An 18,482-nucleotide genomic window follows, 5' to 3' on the forward strand; every position below is an offset into this window, starting at 1 on the left:
TTACATATGATTAGATCTTCTTCCTCTATTTGTTTTCTTTCCTATGACTGGAGTGCCAAAATGCTCGGGATTGGTGAGTGGGAGCTGGTCTAATGTCTGTGGGTAAGAACATAAACCCATCACAAGTTATTATTTTACAAGTGCTTTCTTTTTAAACCAAATCAGTTTAAGATTATGCTCAGATTGTGAGACTAAATTATTCCCCAAGGAAGGCTAAAACACAACTTTCCTAAAGATAGAAAATTCTAGTTTCAAAGATATTAGAATAAAGATGAATGAGACCATTAACGGGAAAAGTGAAACAAAATTTGGTTGTTCTGTCTAGATGACTCATTACCTATTAGAGGGTTGACAGGCATCTCAGAATGATTAAAATACAAAAGAAAACAAATAACAGTGGGAATGAGGATGTGAGAAATAAAATATTGACCAGTGAGGATCTAATTCTTAGGTTGGACATACTGCAAGTCAAATTTTTCCTTGTACATAGGGAATTATAATTCATAAAACAAAATTATTAATAAGTAACAAGTTAGCTATCAAGATAAGCACCAAAAGGGCTTCAGAGAAGGTGTATGACTATTTGGAAAACTTTATGCAATAAGTATTTTAAATAAAATGTGAAAGATGAGTTTTTCTAAATTTATTTTTCTTTCCTCTTTAATTTGCATCTAATATCATGATGCTTCATATGAAAGTAACAACCAATAAATGGATATTTCTTCCTTATTTTCAAGTGCATAGTTCACATCAACCAAAGTCCCTCAACCACTTCTAAAAGTAATGATTTCTAGGAAAAGACTAATGGTTGAAGACAGAAAGGGGGAAAAAAATAAAAGTTTGTTTTTGTTTTAATAATTACCCTAACTTTCTCAGTATTAGATATCTCAAAATTTTTTCATAAAATTTTTATGGGCTTTACTTCCTGAAAAGATTTGATATAAAATGCTATCAATTCAAAGATATTAACCTTGACACTCAATATCAAATGTGACAATAAGCCTACTTCCTTTTCATTCTTTAAATTCCCATGGCTGGTTTTCCTTCAGTGTCCTTTACAGTTGGAGATAATTTCATGAGCACCAAGAGAACAAGGGACTCGTGGGAAATGGTCAGATTGGAAGTAAGGGTTAGGAACTATTCAGGGTATAGACCTCTTAAAGTTACAATCAAGGTACTATAAAAAAAGATAACCATGAACTTAGATTTAAAGATCAGGTATCTACATAAACATAATGCTGAAATTTAAGAAGAAATTCTTGACTTCCATTTTTTAAATTGAGGTAATATTGTTGAAAATAATGATGAACTAAAAATTGTGAAAGGGAAAGCATATTAATAATCTTTGCACATAAACCATTAAAATATATATAAATGTGTTTAAGATATAGATATGAATCCAACAACAAAGAATATGGTATATAAGAATAAGGTACCAGCCATAAAGAATTACAAAAAGATTGATTCCCTCAAAAGTTAGGCAAAATTGTTAATTTTTTAAAGGGCAAAAAAAGACTCATCTTTCAAATTCAATTTGTACAGAACCTAATACCCTATACAAATGAATTAGGTATTTTAAAAGTATTATTTAGAGACCAAAGCCACCCAAACAGAATACTGGCCAAACAGAAACTCTTCAGAAGTTACTTATTAACTACTAATTATACTTCTAAATAGTGAAAATTTCAAAGTACTACATTTGTTAATAGAGAAAATAAATTGCCTCTGGGCTCACTTTCTGCCAAGCTCAGAGCTGGATTAAATGTTCCTCCCCTGACAAAAACTAAGGCTGCTTTCTTGAAAGAGGAGAGTTTTATTATGTGTTGTGATTTCTATTTTAAGAATCTGTCATTTCACTTTTTACAGGGAGAAAATTTCTGAAGAGTTGTTTAGGAATTACATGTAGTGATTTTGCTTTTTAGATTTTCAATTTTTTTCAGTACTAGGAACTGAACCCAAGGGCATTTACCATTGAGTTACCTCCCCAACCCCTTTTCATTTTATTTCCAGACAGGGTCTAAGTTGCCCAGGCTGTCCTCAAACTTGCAATCCTCTGACCTCAAATGTCCAAGCTGCTGAGAGTACAGGCAGGCATGTGCCACCAAGTCCACTACAGTAATTTTCAATTAAGAAACCACAGTCTTGCCAGGCACAGTGGCACATGCCTGTAATCCCAGCAGCTCAGGAGGCTGAGGCAAGAGGATCATGAGTTCAAAGCCAGTCTCAGCAAAAGTGAAGCACTAAGCAACTCAGTGAGACCTTGTCTCTAAATAAAATACAAAATAGGGCTGGGGATGTGGCTCAGTGATTGAATGCCCCTGAGTTCAATCCCTGGTACCAAAAAAGAAAAAAGAAAAAAAGAAAAAAAAAAAAAAAAAAGGAAACCACAGTCTTTCCCTGGTATGAAGAATTTTAACAGTAAACAGCAATATCTCCATTGTGGCCTCAATCCATGTCCAAAAAAGCAGGAGTAATCTTTATTTCAAGGGACAAAAAAAGACTAGGGGGAAAGGTAGAATCTGCTTTGTGTCATATTTAAAGAGCAAACACCAGAGACTCTTAGAAGTTATATTAAAGGCACAAAGAAAATTCCACATACCTGGAAGGAAATGTCTACTTCCCTAAAATGGTACAGAAAACAGGGAACTAGGATTTTATCTAATCTTCTTGATAATAATGGCATCAGTGAACCAAAATACTGTTGGTATGAAATAACATCCTTGTCAAGGCCAAAAATGTTACAATAATAATACTCCAAGTAATGTTTCAAAAAACTTAAGCATTTTTAGTATCAAAAATATCAAAGGGAAAGGAGCATATAGATGGCTAATTAAATTCTCCTACTGTGTACCCTCCTGACCATATCGCTACAGGGCTTAAAATACTTGAATTTTAAAATTGTTAGATTAATTAATGTTTTTTTCTTTCCCCCTCCAACGGTTGTTAAGTTATCTTAAGTATAAACTCCATGTCTACACAGTTCACCTTGAATCCTTAGCACAGCACCTCTTGGCATATGGAAAAGGATTTAAGGAATCATACACCAAAGTACTAATTTTCCTCTTGTAATACGTAATAGTGTACAGCTGCACAGATCCTCCTTGAAGGTATAAAGGATACCCAGGTACTTGTTCATAGTAGTTTAATCTACATCTTTCTTATTAATCATTCTGACTTAAAATTCTTCTGACAAAGACAAAATTATTATTTTAGACACTTTGTTTAAATTAACTGAAAACTCAAGTCCCCATATCATTGTATATGTGTACACCTAAGGAAATGTAGTTATAGACAGTAATTACACAAACTTGGAAACTTGGAGAGAACTGTTACATTATAACTATACATGTTCCAAAGCTGTTTGATTTCCTACATTTAAAACTTCACGGTCCAACAAATATGTATTGAAAGCTAATGTGTAGAAAGACTGCTAGATAAAGGAGGGCCTATCAAGATGAGAAAACCATGGTTATTCCCCCAAAATGGCTTACAATCTCATAAGGAAAAATAACAAAAAGACCATAAAACAAGAATAAGCAAGGAAAGTACAAAGATATCAAAGGATAAAGAGAACAGATTTGGGTACAAAACTCATGAAAGACATCACAGAGGAGGACCTGTTTCTAGTGGCATTAAGAAATAAGAAAAATTCCAACAAACAGAGGAGCAGGGCTCCACAGGCATCAAGAAAAGTACAAAACATAACATAAAAATACCAAGAAATCTAACAAAGGCAGAAGTACAGGATATAGTAAAATGAGATGAAATCATAATACAGAGGACCTATCCCAAATTCTAAATTTTAAATGGAAATTCAATCACTGAGAAAGCAAAAATATTTTCAAAACAAAACATGACATCTAATAGCTTAGAGGTATATCCCCAACGAAACACTGTTCCAAATGGTGACTAATAAAGTCTCCTCTTAAATTTCTGAATAGCAAGCTACTGAGTTCACAACTTTATAAACCCCACACTCCTTTTTTTCCCCACATATTTTTAATTGGTCCATTAGAGTTAAACATATTGATGGGCTCAATTGTTACATACTTGTATATGCACACAATAAAACTATATAATTTGGGGCTGGGGTTGTGGGTCTGTGGTAGAGCACCTGCCTCACACATGCTCTGGGTTTGATCCTTAGCACCACATAAAAATAAATAAAGATACTGAGTCCACCTACAACTAAAAAAAAAATTTTTTTTTTTTTTGCTGTACTGGGGATTGAACTCAGAGCCTTGTACTTGCAAGGCAAGCACTCTAACAGCTGAGCTATCTCCCCAGCCCTAAAAAATATTTTTTAAAAAATGAAAATTACTATATAATTTGACCAGTTATCACTCACCAGGACTTCCTCCCACCCTTGTTCACTTTCCTCTACTGATCTCTCTCCACCCCCAGTTTTCTTTTCCTTTCTAGCTTCTGCATATGAGAACATACAACCTTAACCGTCTGAGTTTGACTTATTTCCCTTAACATCATGGTCTCTAGTTCAATTCAACTTCCTGCAAATGCCACCGTTTATTTTTCTTTATGGCTAAATAAAACTCCATTGTGTGTGTGTGTGTATACATATATAAATATATATATATATATGTATATATACACCACATGTTCTTTATCCATTCATCCACTGGTGGATATCTAGGCTATTTCCATGGTTTGGCTATTGTGAATTGTGCTGCTATAAACATGGGTAAGCAAGTATCACTGTAGTAAGATGGCTATTACTTCAGGGTAAATTCCAAGAAGTGGTACGGTTGAGTCATGCTCCTTTAAGGAGACTTCATACTGATTTCCATAATGGTTGTACTAATTTACAATCCCACTAACAGTGTAAAAGTACTCCTTTTTCTTCACAGCCTCTCCAGCATTTATTATCTGCATTCTTGATGACTGCCACTGACTGGCATGAGATGAAATCTCAGTGTAGATTTGAATTGCATTTCTCTAATTGCTAATGATATTTAACATTTTTTCAGGTATTTGCTGGCCATTTGTATTTCTTCTTTTGAGAAGTGTCTATTTAATTCATTTGCCTATTTATTAACTGGCTTGATTTTTTTTAAATTTTTTTTATTGTAAATAAATGGGATACATGTTCTTTCTGTTTGTACATGGCGAAAAGGCATACCATTTGTGTAATCATAAATTTACATAGGGTAATGTTGTTTGATTCATTCTGTTATTTTTTCCCTTTCCCCCACCCCTCTTTTCCCTCTATACAGTCCTTCCTTCCTTCATTCTTGCCGCCCTCCCTAACCTTAACTCTAACCCTAACACTAACCCCTCCCCCCCATTATGTGTGGTCATCATCCACTTATTAGCGATATCATTCGTCCTTTGGTTTTTTGAGATTGGCTTATCTCACTTAGCATGATATTCTCCAATTTCATCCATTTGCCTGCAAACACCATAATTTTATCATTCTTTATGGCTAATATTCCATTGTATATATATACCACAGTTTCTTTATCCATTCATCAACTGAAGGGCATCTAGGTTGGTTCCACAATCTGGCTATTGTGAATTGATCAGCTATGAACATTGATGTGGCTGTATCTCTGTAGTATGCTGATTTTAAGTCCTTTGGGTATAGTCCAAGGAGTGGGATAGCTGGGTCAAATGGTGGTTCCATTCCAAGTTTTCTAAGAATCTCCACACTGCTTTCCAGAGTGGCTGCACTAATTTGCAGCCCCACCAGCAATGTATGAGTGTACCTTTCTCCCCACATCCTCGCCAACACCTGTTGTTGCTTGTATTCTTGATAATCGCCATTCTAATTGGGGTGAGATAGAATCTTAGGGTAGTTTTGATTTGCATTTCTCTTATTACTAGAGATGTTGAACATTTTTCCATATGTTTGTTGACTGCTTGTAGATCTTCTTCTGTGAAGTGTCTGTTCATTTCCTTAACGCATTTGTCGATTGGATTATTTGCATTCTTGGTGTAGAGTTTTTTGAGTTCTTTATAGATTCTGGAGATTAGTGCTCTATCTGAAGTATGATTGGCAAAAATTTTCTCCCACTCTGTAGGCTCTTTCTTCGCATTGCTGATAGTTTCCTTTGCTGAAAGAAAGCTTTTTAGTTTCAATCTATCCCATTTATTGATTCTTGCTTTTATTTCTTGTGCTATGGGAGTCCTGTTGAGGAAGTCTGGTCCTAAGCCAACATGGTAAAGATCTGGACCTACTTTTTCTTCTATAATCTGCAGGGTCTCTGGTCTGATTCCGAGGTCCTTAATCCATTTTGAGTTTAGTTTCGTGCATGGTGAGAGATATGGGTTTAGTTTCATTCTGTTGCATATGGATTTCCAATTCTCCCAGCATCATTGGTTGAAGAGGCTATCTTTTCTCCATTGCATATTTTTGGCACCTTTGTCTAGTATGAGAAAATTGTATTTATTTGGGTTTGTGTCCGTGTCCTCTATTCTGTACCACTGATCTACCTTTCTATTTTGGTACCAATACCCTGCCGTTTTTGTTACTATTGCTTTGTAGTAGAGTTGAAGATCTGGTATTGCAATATCCCCTGCTTCACTCTTTCTGCTAAGGATTGCTTTAGTTATGCTGGGTTTCTTATTCTTCCAGATGAATTTCATAATTGCTTGCTCTATTTCTGTAAGGTACGTCATTGGGATTTTAATTGGAATTGCATTGAATCTGTATAGCACTTTTAGTAGTATGGCCATTTTGACAATATTAATTCTGCCTATCCAAGAACATGGGAGATCTTTCTATCTTCTAAGGTTTTCTTTAATTTCTATCTTTAGTGTTCTGTAGTTCTCATTGTAGAGGTCTTTCGCCTCTTTTGTGAGATTGATTCCCAAGTATTTTATTTTTTCGATGCTACTGCGAATGGGGTAGTTTTCCGAATTATTCTTTCCAAAGATTCATCACTTATGTATAAAAATGCATTAGATTTATGTGCATTAATCTTATATCCCGCTACTTTACTGAATTCACTTATGAGTTCTAAAAGTTTTCTGGTGGAATTTCCTGGTTCCTCTAAGTATATAATCATATCATCAGCAAATAGGGATAGTTTGAGTTCTTCTTTTCCTATTCGTATCCCTTTAATTTCTTTGGTCTGTCTAACTGCTCTGGCTACAGTTTCAAGGACGATGTTGATTGAATAGAAGTGGTGAAAGAGGGCATCCCTGCCTTGTTCCAGTTTTTAGGGGGAATGCTTTCAGTTTTTCACCATTTAGAATGATATTAGCCATGGGCTTAGCATAGATGGCCTTTACAATGTTAAGGAATATTCCCATTATCCCTATTTTTTCTAGTGTTTGGAGCATGAAGGGGTGCTGTATTTTATCAAATGCTTTTTCTGCATCTATTGAAATAATCATGTGATTCTTGACTTTAAGTCTGTTGATATGGTGAATTACATTTATTGATTTCCTGATGTTGAACCAACCTTGCATCCCTGGGATAAAACCCACTTGATCATGGTGCACTATCTTTTTAATATGTTTTTGTATGCGATTTGCTAAAATTTTGTTGAGAATTTTTGCGTCGATGTTCATTAAGGATATTGGTCTGAAATTTTCTTTCCTCGATGTGTCTCTGTCTGGTTTAGGTATCAGGGTGATACTGGCTTCACAGAATCAGTTTGGGAGGGTTCCCTCCTCTTCTATTTCATGGAATACTTTGAGGAGTATTGGAATGAGCTCTTCTTTAAAGGTTTTGTAGAACTCAGCTGAGAACCCATCTGGTCCCGGACTTTTCTTTGTTGGTAGGCTTTTGATGACTTCTTCTATTTCATTACTTAAAATTGGTCTATTTAAATTGTGTATGTCCTCCTCGTTCAGTTTAGGCAATTCATATGTCTCCAGAAACCTGTTGATGTCTTCAAAATTTTCTATTTTGTTGGAATATAGAGTTTCAAAATAGCTTCTAATTATGTTTTGTATTTCAGTCGTGTCTGTTATGATATTTCCTTGTTCATTCCGAATTTTAGTGATTTCGGTTTTCTCTCGTCTTCTCTTTGTTAGTGTGGCTAAAGGTTTATTTTTGATATAAGGTTTTTTGAGCTCTTTATATATTTTAGATATTAATCCTCTGTCAGAAAAGTAGAGAACCCCATTCTATGGGCTCTTTTTTCACATTCCTAATTGTTTCCCTTGCTGTGCAGAAGCATTTTTAAGTTGATGCTGTTCCGTTTATTAACATTTGTCATTATTTCCTGAGCATTCGAGGTCCTATTCAAAAAGTTACTGTCTGTGCCTAAAAGCTGGAGTGTTGATACTGTTTTGTTTTGTTTTGTTTTGTTTTGTTTTCCTAAAGGTTGCATAGTTTCTGGTCTAATTCTGAGGTCTTTTATCTATTTTGATTTGATTTTTGTGCCCAGTGAGAGATAAGGATCTAGTTTCATTCTTCTACATATGGATAATAGTTGTCCTAGCACCATTTGTTAAAAAGGCTATCTTTTCTCCAATGCATTTTTATGGCATCTTCATCAGGGATTGGCTAAATGTATCTGTGTGGGACAAACCCTGCATTCCTGATACAACCTTCAAATGAATATGGCTTTGGTGCTGGGAGAGTAACGGTTTGGCCAGTTCTAGCCATCACTTGCCTCACCTGTAAGTTGGGGCTAATAGTATCTAACTCATAATGTGGCAAATGTGATAACATATACAGAGCACTGAGCAAAGTCTCTGAGAAGTATAAACCAGTTCATTTATTCACATAACTAACATTCATTCAGTTCCTAATCAGTGCCAGGCAGAGTTAAGAACCTAGGAACAAAGTGGTAAAGAAGACACAAAGTCCCTGCTCTTTGAAGAAGGCAGGCAATGAAGAAAATTATTCAGTACATATATATATTTTGGTGTCAGGGAATGATAAGTGTCATGTAGAAAACTAAATTAACCTGAAAGGATTAAGAGAAATGGAGGAGACTACTTTAAAAAGGGACGTCTGGTAAGGCTTCTTTGAGGCAAGGCTATGACAAAGTTGATTAGCCACAGGCAGGGACTGTTGCTAGTTTGTAGACATCCTTTACTTTGACAGGGTTCTAGTGGGCAACAAATCAGACATCTCTTTTTTATAATTACTGACAAGTTAAAGAAGTCTATATAAAAGTGGCCTAAAGATAATTAAACAGGCCTATCATATTTTCTTTATAGACAAACACCAAATACTTAAGACAACCAGGAAGACAGAAGAAACTGGCGTTCAAAAACAAGCCCTTAAACACATTTCACAGGTCACATTATAGTAACACCATGTATTAATGAACTTTCCTGATTAACAAGTAGATTAATTAAGGAAGCAAAAATTTACCCCCCTCAACACAAAATATTAAGATATTCATTCATCACATGATCACTTACTTCACTTTCAGCAAAATGCCTTTCTCCCTTCAGGCACAGTGAAGACCGTCTCAGTGTCTTCTCATCACCATCATCAAAAACTATGTGAAGATGTAAAAATGGAAGTTACTGAAGACACTTTCAAAGATTAACAACAAGATGTAAAATCACTTAATCTTCTAAGTAGAACAGACCGCGGTTAATATTACATTTGGAATTCAATGCACATTAATATTCTCTAGTAAGTAACTTTAAATTTAGAATTACTAAGCATATCTTTACCATTTCCAGTGAAAAAGAAATATACCTGAAATGAAAATATCTTCCCTGAAAAAGGAAACACAAAATAGGAACAAGTTGGCATTTCAAGAAGAAACCATTTAAATGCTAACCAATGCTTCTAAAAATAGCAAAGCCAAGGCAAGGTGTCCTGCTGATAGATATTGATAGATTTACCTAAGTGACAATAAGATCACAAATTTATACACATTCAAACTTTTCCTAAAAGAATGACTATTTTCATTATTTTAAGTAGGGTTTCTCAGCCTCTGCACGAGTGACATACTGTACCAGATAATTCCCTTTGTGACACATTTATCCTGGGTACTTCAGGATATTTAGCAACAGCCCTGACTCTACCTACTAGATTACAGTAGTTCATCCTTTCCAATTGTCAAAACCAAAAAAAAAAAAAAAGTCTTCAGACACTGCCAAAGCTTCCTTGGTGGGGCATATTCAGTGCCCTGCCTGGTTGAAAACTACACATTTACTCAAATGTCTACTAAAATAAGGTATTAATCAACTTGATTGTAATAATCACATTACAAAATGTACATGTATCAAATCTTCGTTTTGCATGCCATCAATTTATACTATTTTATTTGGAACTTTTATATTTCCATAGAGCATGTGGACTAGAGATACAGCTCATTAGTAGAACACTTACATGGCATGCATGAGGCCTTGGGTTTGATCCTTAGCACCATAACAAAACACAACAAAAGTGGGGGGAAAATCTTTAAATAACAAAAAATAAAGTATTAAAATATTCTAGTAAAATACTGGTTGTAAATACAGAATATATGTATACTTTCATGATAAATATAATTTTGGGTTACACCACATTCCTCAGAAATTATGGGAAAGAGTGCGTCTATTTTAGAGTTAACAAGATCTCAATCTTAGAAATTATGCAGTTTTTGCCTAGCTACCAATATTAGATTTTTAGACATTATGTGAAACTTTATATAATGTAAGGCTGGACAAATTATTCTTAGTATATTTTTTAATGCTGCAACTAAGCCATGGAGTGATAAAAGTGTCATATTTATGAGACCAATGATCACAACTAATTTCCATCTAGACTACACAGAATCACTCCCAAGTACTGTGACTGACATCATCAAATATTTTTCTTATAGCAAAATTAAAGAATTTTCCTTCTCATTATTATGTTTTTCCTAATCCCACCAAAATATAAACAAACCTTGCCCACACTATGTCAAAGCTCTACAGAACTTGGACATCTCCAAAGAGATTTTACTAGATGTTTTTCATCTTTAAGGTTGTTTAAGAGTAAGACATATTATCATTTACTAAGTAATTCTGGAATAATGGGTTATCCAAATAAAAACTAATATTCAATCATTATTTTATTATTCAAACATTATTTTAGAATGTTTGAAAAAAATTGTGAGGAAAATAAAAAGCCATTTGTAAAACAAAAATAAAACTTTGAAACAGCTGAAGACCAGATTACAAAACAGACTTGTAACACTGATTAAAGATCTTTCTTAAACAAGACTTAGAATTAAAACTACAAAGGAAAAGGTAAACACACAAGAACTGTATGAAGCGGGCTGGGGAGATAGCTCAGCTGGTAGAGTACTTGGCTTGCAAGCACAAGGCCCTGGGTTCGATCCCCAGTACCGCCAAAAAAAAAAAAAAGAGAGAGAGAACTGTATGAAAATTTAAAGCAGACATAAAAATAGCAGAAGAAAAGTATTTCCAGTAAAAGTAGTGAAATGTTATTATCCAGAATATCTGAAGAATTCACATCCTAAAAATAATAAAAAGATAAACCATCCCAAGAAGAAAATGGGGGGACTGGGAAGGACTAGCAATTCACAACAGAGAAAACACAAATAAAATGACATTCCCTACAAAACATATTATGTGAAGATGTTTAGTTTCACTAGTACTCTGAGAGAGGCATTAAAACAAAGCTCAGATTTGTGTGTCAGAATCGTGTCAAAATTAACAAAATTTTAAAAGACAAAAAAACATGAAAAGGATTGGGAAAACTGGTGTACTCCTACACTGTTCATGGGAGTCTTCTAGGAAAGCAGTTTTCACTACTGAAGTTTTTAAAAGGACAGTCCTTTCAAACTATTTCTATTTCTCAGTGCATACAAATAGAGAAATACTACACACACAAAAGATATTCTACCCAACATTTACTCTACTAGCAAGAAGACTGGCAAAATGATAAGAGAAAATGAACTATGGAGAAACTATTATGATATATAATAGTTAAAAGAAATTCCCATTAAACAACAATTTGAGTATCTAACACTACTAACCTCTACACTTAAAAATGGTTATGAAGAAACCTCCGCATGATCTACTTTAAAGTGAAAAAAAAAAACAGAAATTCACTGCATAATATATGCATTAAATAATTTCAAACTGTTATGTACATATATACATTTTTTGAAAAATGTTTTCTATATTTCACCACATAATTGTCAGTTTTACAGTTTTCCTGTTTTTGCAAAAAAAAAAAATTAGGTGTGGCCATTATGTAAAGCTCTTTATTTTCAGTAGTGTAATTATTTTAAAAATCATTTATTACCATACTGTCTTTGATGAAAGATTAGGATTCATGGAATACTAATGAATATATATTAATGCAGTGGTAATTATTATGCAGTGAAATAAGGTAAATTATCCAGAAAGATAACCAATAACACTATTTCAAGATTAAGTGTTAACATATAATTAAAAACATCATCAAAAAGAAAAATTATTCTCTTACCTACAGTATACCAACTTGCATCTGTTAATTTATTGATAACTGCTTCCTGATACACACCATCAAGATTCTTCACTTCCACAATAGCTCCTACCTAAAATATTTTTTTAAATGTTAGAAAAATCTTTTTAAAGATAAATAAACTAAACCCTGGCTTCCTTTTTTTTTAAATGAGTGAACAGTGGTAAAGAATAAAATGACTACTGAACTTGATTTGTGGGTACGAGCAATTTTACCCACCAATGGGTTTCTAACATCAGTGAAATACTGACAAACAGAGAAAGAAAATAAATAAGTATTATTACAAAAACAGTTTTGCTCTTACAATCCTTTAAAGGGGTTGTAGGACTAACAAAGGATCATTAGACTACTCGTAAGAACCACTGCATGTGAAACTGACATATTTCCACTCTCCTTTAAAGGGGGCTGTGAACTGATAGGGATAATTAAAAAATAGTTCTGAGATTTCCTAAAGGGGTAGGATGTTTAATGAGAACAATTTAAAATATTTTCCATCTGGTCATAAAAATGCTGATAATTTTACTTATATGATATTTATATACTGATAATAAAAATAAACTTGTTCATAGAAGAGACTGTTGACCACAAACTATGCTCAAGAGTGGAAAGAGAAAGCTGGGGAATTAAAAGGACTTTCATTAAATAACCACAATCAGTAAACACCTGTTATTTTTTATTTGTTAAATGACCCAGGTATCATTTCCACATAAACTCATTACTGAAAATGTGTTGAGATTAAATGATCATTTTAGGTAGATTTAATTCTTCTCAGAGAAGCATTTATCCAAATGCCGACACTCTACCAGGTGATAGAAAGTTACAAAGGATAGTAAAGAACAATTCAAACTCTAGAGAAAAAAACAACCACCAAAACTACAGGTAAAAAAAGCATTTCAGTGAGGCGTGGTGGCACATGCTCCCCAGTAGCTGGGGAGGCTGAGGCAGGAGAATCACAAGTTCAAGTTCAGCCTTAGAAACTGAATGAAGGCCTAAGCAATGTAGTGTGACCATATCTCAAACTGAAAAATAAAAAGGGCTGGGGAGGGAGCTCAGTAGTAGAGTGCCCCTGTGTTCAATACCCATTAAACCTGCCCCTAAAAAAGAAAAATATTTTAATAATCTTGAGACCAAAATGTGACACACTTGCCTATGTCAAACTAAAAACAGTCTTAAGCCCTAATCACAAAAGAAATTTTAATGTAGGAAAACCAAATAAACAAATAAATCAACTCTGCCACTCACAGGAAGCTGGAGGTCCAAGCAGAGAATATGACTGAAAGCTGCAAAATAGCTGCCTTTTCTATTACTGTGTGACACAACTTTGTAGTTAACATCTGTGTGCCCACACCAGGAAAACAGGGCAGTCAAGCAATGGAGAGGCATGCTGCTGTGCTGATGAGCCAAACACAAAAACAGCATGGACATGTATGTGTACTGAGTGTATAGCAGGCAAAGTTTTCCTATTATAGGCTGTGACCCATCAGAACTTTGGTACAGTCATTACTGAATAACACTATGGTCAAAATACTTCAACTCCGTTCAGTTTCCTCTTTACTTAAGAGCTGTTATGAGAAATAATATGTGTAAAAAGACTTGGCACAGTACTAGCCCATACTGGTGGGTAAATAAATGGTGACTTAATGTCACATTATGAACATACATATTTTTGGTCTTCTGTCCTGTAAGAGATAAACATATATAGGAAATATTCAAGATGTCACCTATAAAACTGAAATGATTGTAAATAATTTTTTACAAGCAAGAGTAAAACCAAACCAAAACAAAACAATCACACCAAACTTAAAAAGTTCTAATCCTGTACAGTACCTACTACATATGTGAAATCTTAATGCCCTGGGGGTATAATTAGAAGTCTTAAAATTGAACAACTATAAAACACATCTACTTCTGTCTCAAAATTACAGCTTCAACAGTAAGAGATTTTTCTCATATCAATAAATATTCTTCAGTACTCTAAGCATTTCTTAAATTCTCCTGGTCAGGACAACGTTCATTTTCAGACATTTCAAAGGTCCTAAGATCACACAGTGGTTCCTCACATATTCTGAAGCCTGCTCATTGGTACAAAGTAGAGCAGCATTTATTTCTCAGGTCAACGAGGAAAAGATGAAAGCAAAGAAACAAAACTCTGTAGCTTATAGTAGGAATATGCTCATTATTATTTACAGCTGCCTAGTGACTTCCTAGACTTCATTTCCTAGCAGGTACTCCAAAGAATTAAAAGCTCTGAGTTTTGGTGTTTAACGTCTCACTGTTTAGATCAATGCAAAACATGGATCACTGATCCCTAGTTCATCATCTCTTTATCATGGGAAATCCATTATTCTGGAGAGTGAAAGTATGCAATGCCTTCTGGACATTCATTTCTGAACACACTGTTAGTTTTTACTAACATATTAGGTATTTTTTAATGTTAAAGCTATTTTCTTCTATTACTTTTTTTAGAGAAAAGTATATATTTTACTAACTACAAAATAGCATAAATTAAAAGAAAAAAGACCATGTATTACTCTTTCTCAATCACAGAAAGATAATAAATCAATTACCTTCAGTGGGCCCTTTATATGGTCATCCTGAACTTCCACTGTTGAAGAATCATGCCTAAATGTCACCTAGAAATTATAATGACAAAAAAAAAAAAATCAAGCAACATAAGCTTATAAATACATTAATTATTCATTTCTTATACAAGTTAGTATAAACTAGCAACTGCTTAATTTAAATGAGATCCCAAATCCTAAGTGGATTAACTGTGGTCCATGCCTGAAATCTGGTTAACCTGGGAAGCTAAGGTAGGAGAATGGCAAGTTTGGGGCCAGCATGGGCAATTTAGCAAGACCCTATCTTGAAATAAAAATAAAAAGGGCTGGAAATACAGCTCCATGGTTGAGGACCCCTACACCACAAAAATTAATTAACTAATTAATTAAAATAAATAAATTTTAAAAATTATTAAACTGATAACTGCACAGACTTTTTTAAAAAATAAAAGTAACCAATAATATCAAATCTAAATTACTCAATGCTCTATGTTTTCATACTTAATTCAATACTATTAGTTATTAGTTTAGCTGTACAATTTGTTTTCCTTTTTGAAAACTGAGGAAAGAAGGCACAGAGACTTTCAGCTATTTGAGGTTATATAATTTTGTGAAGGCTTAGCTTAATAATAAACAGTAGCCACAAGCATTTACTAAGAGTTAAGCATCACACTCACACACCTAAATTTAATCCCCAAGGATGGGGGATGTAGCTCAGTGGTAGCAAGCATAAAACCTTGTGTTTAATCCCAGCACTGCCAAAATCAATCTCCAAACAACCCTCTTAGGTAGGTATTATTTCTAGTTTGTTGATAAGAAAACTGAGGATCAGAAAGTAAAAGTAACTAGTTCAAGCTCATAAAAGTACATGGTGGTGCCAAGGTTCAAATGTTAACATTTAAGCTCTAGAACTTTACTATACTTTATATCAGTACTAGAGAAATCACAGACCAGAAAATCAGACACAAACACAGTTAAGTTAAACTAAAGAGTTCAAGTTTGAATATTTAATTAGCTAGTGAAAAACATGATAGTTTCCACTGTTCAGTACAGAGAAACTTGTTTTCTCTGATACAAGGCACAAGAGTTCTTCTGAACCATCAACATGCTCTTATCGGATTTATGTGATTATCAACCCAGCTATGAAGGGAGACGCCTTGTAGCATCTCAGGCATTTGTGTATCACATTACAGCATCACCACACTTAAATCATCTGCATAGGTACCTGTTCTCCTTCACTTAAACCGTAAGCCACTTAAAGATGGGAGGACTTAACACTTGAGTTTCAGTGTCTTCATATAGTCCTTAGCATAGAATACATGCTCAACAAATGAAAACTGGTAGTAAAGAAATTTATCAACAATTTTGTTTAAAATGCATTCATTTTTGGGCTGGGGAGATAGCTCAGTTGGTAGAGTGCTTGCCTCTCAAGCATAAGGCTGGGTTTGATCCCCAGCACCGCAAAAAAATAAAAAATAAATAAATAAATAAAATGCATTCATTTTTATTTATGAACAAATTAAACTGGTCAAAATATATGCTCTCCATTTGTTGATAAAACCATTAACTTTGAATTCTAAACAAATTTTTACAGCATCCCAAAAAATTATGAGGCACAATGTAGTCTCTGCTAGCCAGAAACAAAGTTTTGTTCCTTTTATTTAGATCAAGAAATAGCAGGAATACTCCATGTCATTTTAGCTAGGCTGTGAGTTGGGGATAAAATTCAGACAATAATTCTTGGGCCAAAGTATGGGTCCTGGGGTAACAAGGTTCCTGAGCTAAAAGCATGTTTCTTCTAACTGGCACAACAGACCAGTGTGCATCCCCAGTTCTACACCAGGAGGGAGGACCTTTGTCTAATTCACAGGAAGGTGTTACATGTGCTAGCAGCAGCCCTGAAAAAGTGAGAAAATTGATAGATGTCTTTTTCTTCATTTCTAGTATAGGGTTGGAAAAAAACTGAGTGTTTAGGGAACACGGGTGTGTGGAGTCAGAAGAGGAAACATCAGTACCCCATAAAACCACATTATAAGTGAACTCAAGGTACATGACCTGTGGAAAGGGAAGGCAGCTTGGGATCAAGAGTAGTATATTACAGGTCTATAGTTAAGTAGAAGGTCTTTTCAAATAGTTCTTAGTCAGAAGCACAAATGAGAATTGCCCAGGAAGCTTTAGCACATCCATAGAATGAGCAAGGAACCCAAGTATGCAGCCATGGAAAATGCTAAAGAGGTGAATCAGATATTCTCCACAGGAAGCACAACACCTCTCCAGCCTATTTAACTAGTGCCAGTCAAAAAAATGATTGACACATCTGCTCATCTAGATTACAAATCTCTAGAGGACAGAGTTCAGATCTCGTCCTCTTATCCCCACACCCTCCTTCCCACCTAAGTTTCCTTAACATAGTCTGCCAATCAATATAACAAATAAATAAATATCTACATTCAAATATTTTACTTGTCTTCTATTTTCCGAATACAAAGACACCTTTTTGCTGTTCAATACAGGTGGCCCATGTTTATTCTTTCTTGCCTTTCTTTTCTTTGTGGTGCTATGGACTGAACCCAGGGCCTCACTCAGGGTAGGTGAGTACTCTACCACTGAACTACATTCTCAGTCCCCACCTCCACACCCCCCCCCCTTTTTTTTCTCTTTAAGAGTGGGATCTGGTTATGTTCCTCAAACTGGTCTCCAAATTCCTAAATGTGACCTTACTGACCCTATCTCCAGAATACCTAGGACTACAGGCAAACACTACCACACAAGGATCATGATCATTTATTAAACTGAAAGCAATTACATTTCTTTTTCTGTTATTTGAGAGAAAACTCGTGTGGCGTTAGATTTTTCAAAAGAGGCAGAGGATAAAGAATCAACAACCAGATGTACCATACTTCATCATTAAGAGACCATCAATTAAGAGTACCAACCCCATTTCATGGTTAAAATGGGGAAGAAAGTCTTAAAATTGGTAGACTGTTTTGCTATAATGGTTCTGGAAAAATCATTAGCCCTCTGTGATCCTTGATTTTCATATAATAAAATTAAGGAATTAAACTAGATGTCTTACAAGATCCTTCAGAGCACTAAAACACTTAGCATTACAAAAATAACAAGGCTATAGTGAAACTGCATTCAAAATATAAACTATGGTAATCTAATTTTATTCCAACAAGAGTGCTTCAAAATGACCAAGAATGCTTATTTGGGGGTATTTTTACAACAATTACTCCTAGAAACTCAATTGTCAGAAAAATAACTCTTAAGATATACTTACTCAACTAGAGTTTAAATACCAAATACTGAACATATAACTTACAAAAACTACAATTACGTACGGTACCTTGACTTTGACAAGTCTTTTTGCTGTTTTGATCTTCGCTTCACAAAAGGCTCCTCTGTATTTAGCACTCACATCAGTGCCCACCGTCAAATAGGGAGGCTCATCAAGGGCCTAAACATGCAAAGAAATATAATTAGTCTCGAACTGCTGAATTCTTTCCCACAATCAGAAGAGTGAACCCAATCCTATTATA

General features: G+C 34.5%; 1 protein-coding gene across 2 annotated transcripts in view; it reads right to left on the reverse strand.

Annotated features, from left to right (window-relative positions):
- The window catches only part of ARID4B (AT-rich interaction domain 4B), a 139,221-nt gene that overhangs the window by 62,355 nt on the left and 58,384 nt on the right, over window positions 1-18,482 (reverse strand). For both annotated transcript variants that reach the window (XM_079106851.1, XM_079106852.1), the window contains 5 exons: window positions 18,290-18,400; window positions 14,947-15,012; window positions 12,362-12,452; window positions 9,346-9,425; window positions 5-96 (listed from right to left, as the gene is read on the reverse strand). In XM_079106851.1, coding sequence (XP_078962977.1) covers window positions 5-96; window positions 9,346-9,425; window positions 12,362-12,452; window positions 14,947-15,012; window positions 18,290-18,400 — 440 coding nt within the window. The remainder of the gene's footprint in view (window positions 1-4; window positions 97-9,345; window positions 9,426-12,361; window positions 12,453-14,946; window positions 15,013-18,289; window positions 18,401-18,482) is intronic.

This window comes from Sciurus vulgaris (genome assembly GCF_902686455.1).
Source record: "Sciurus vulgaris genome assembly, chromosome: 12".
Lineage (NCBI taxonomy): Eukaryota > Metazoa > Chordata > Mammalia > Rodentia > Sciuridae > Sciurus > Sciurus vulgaris.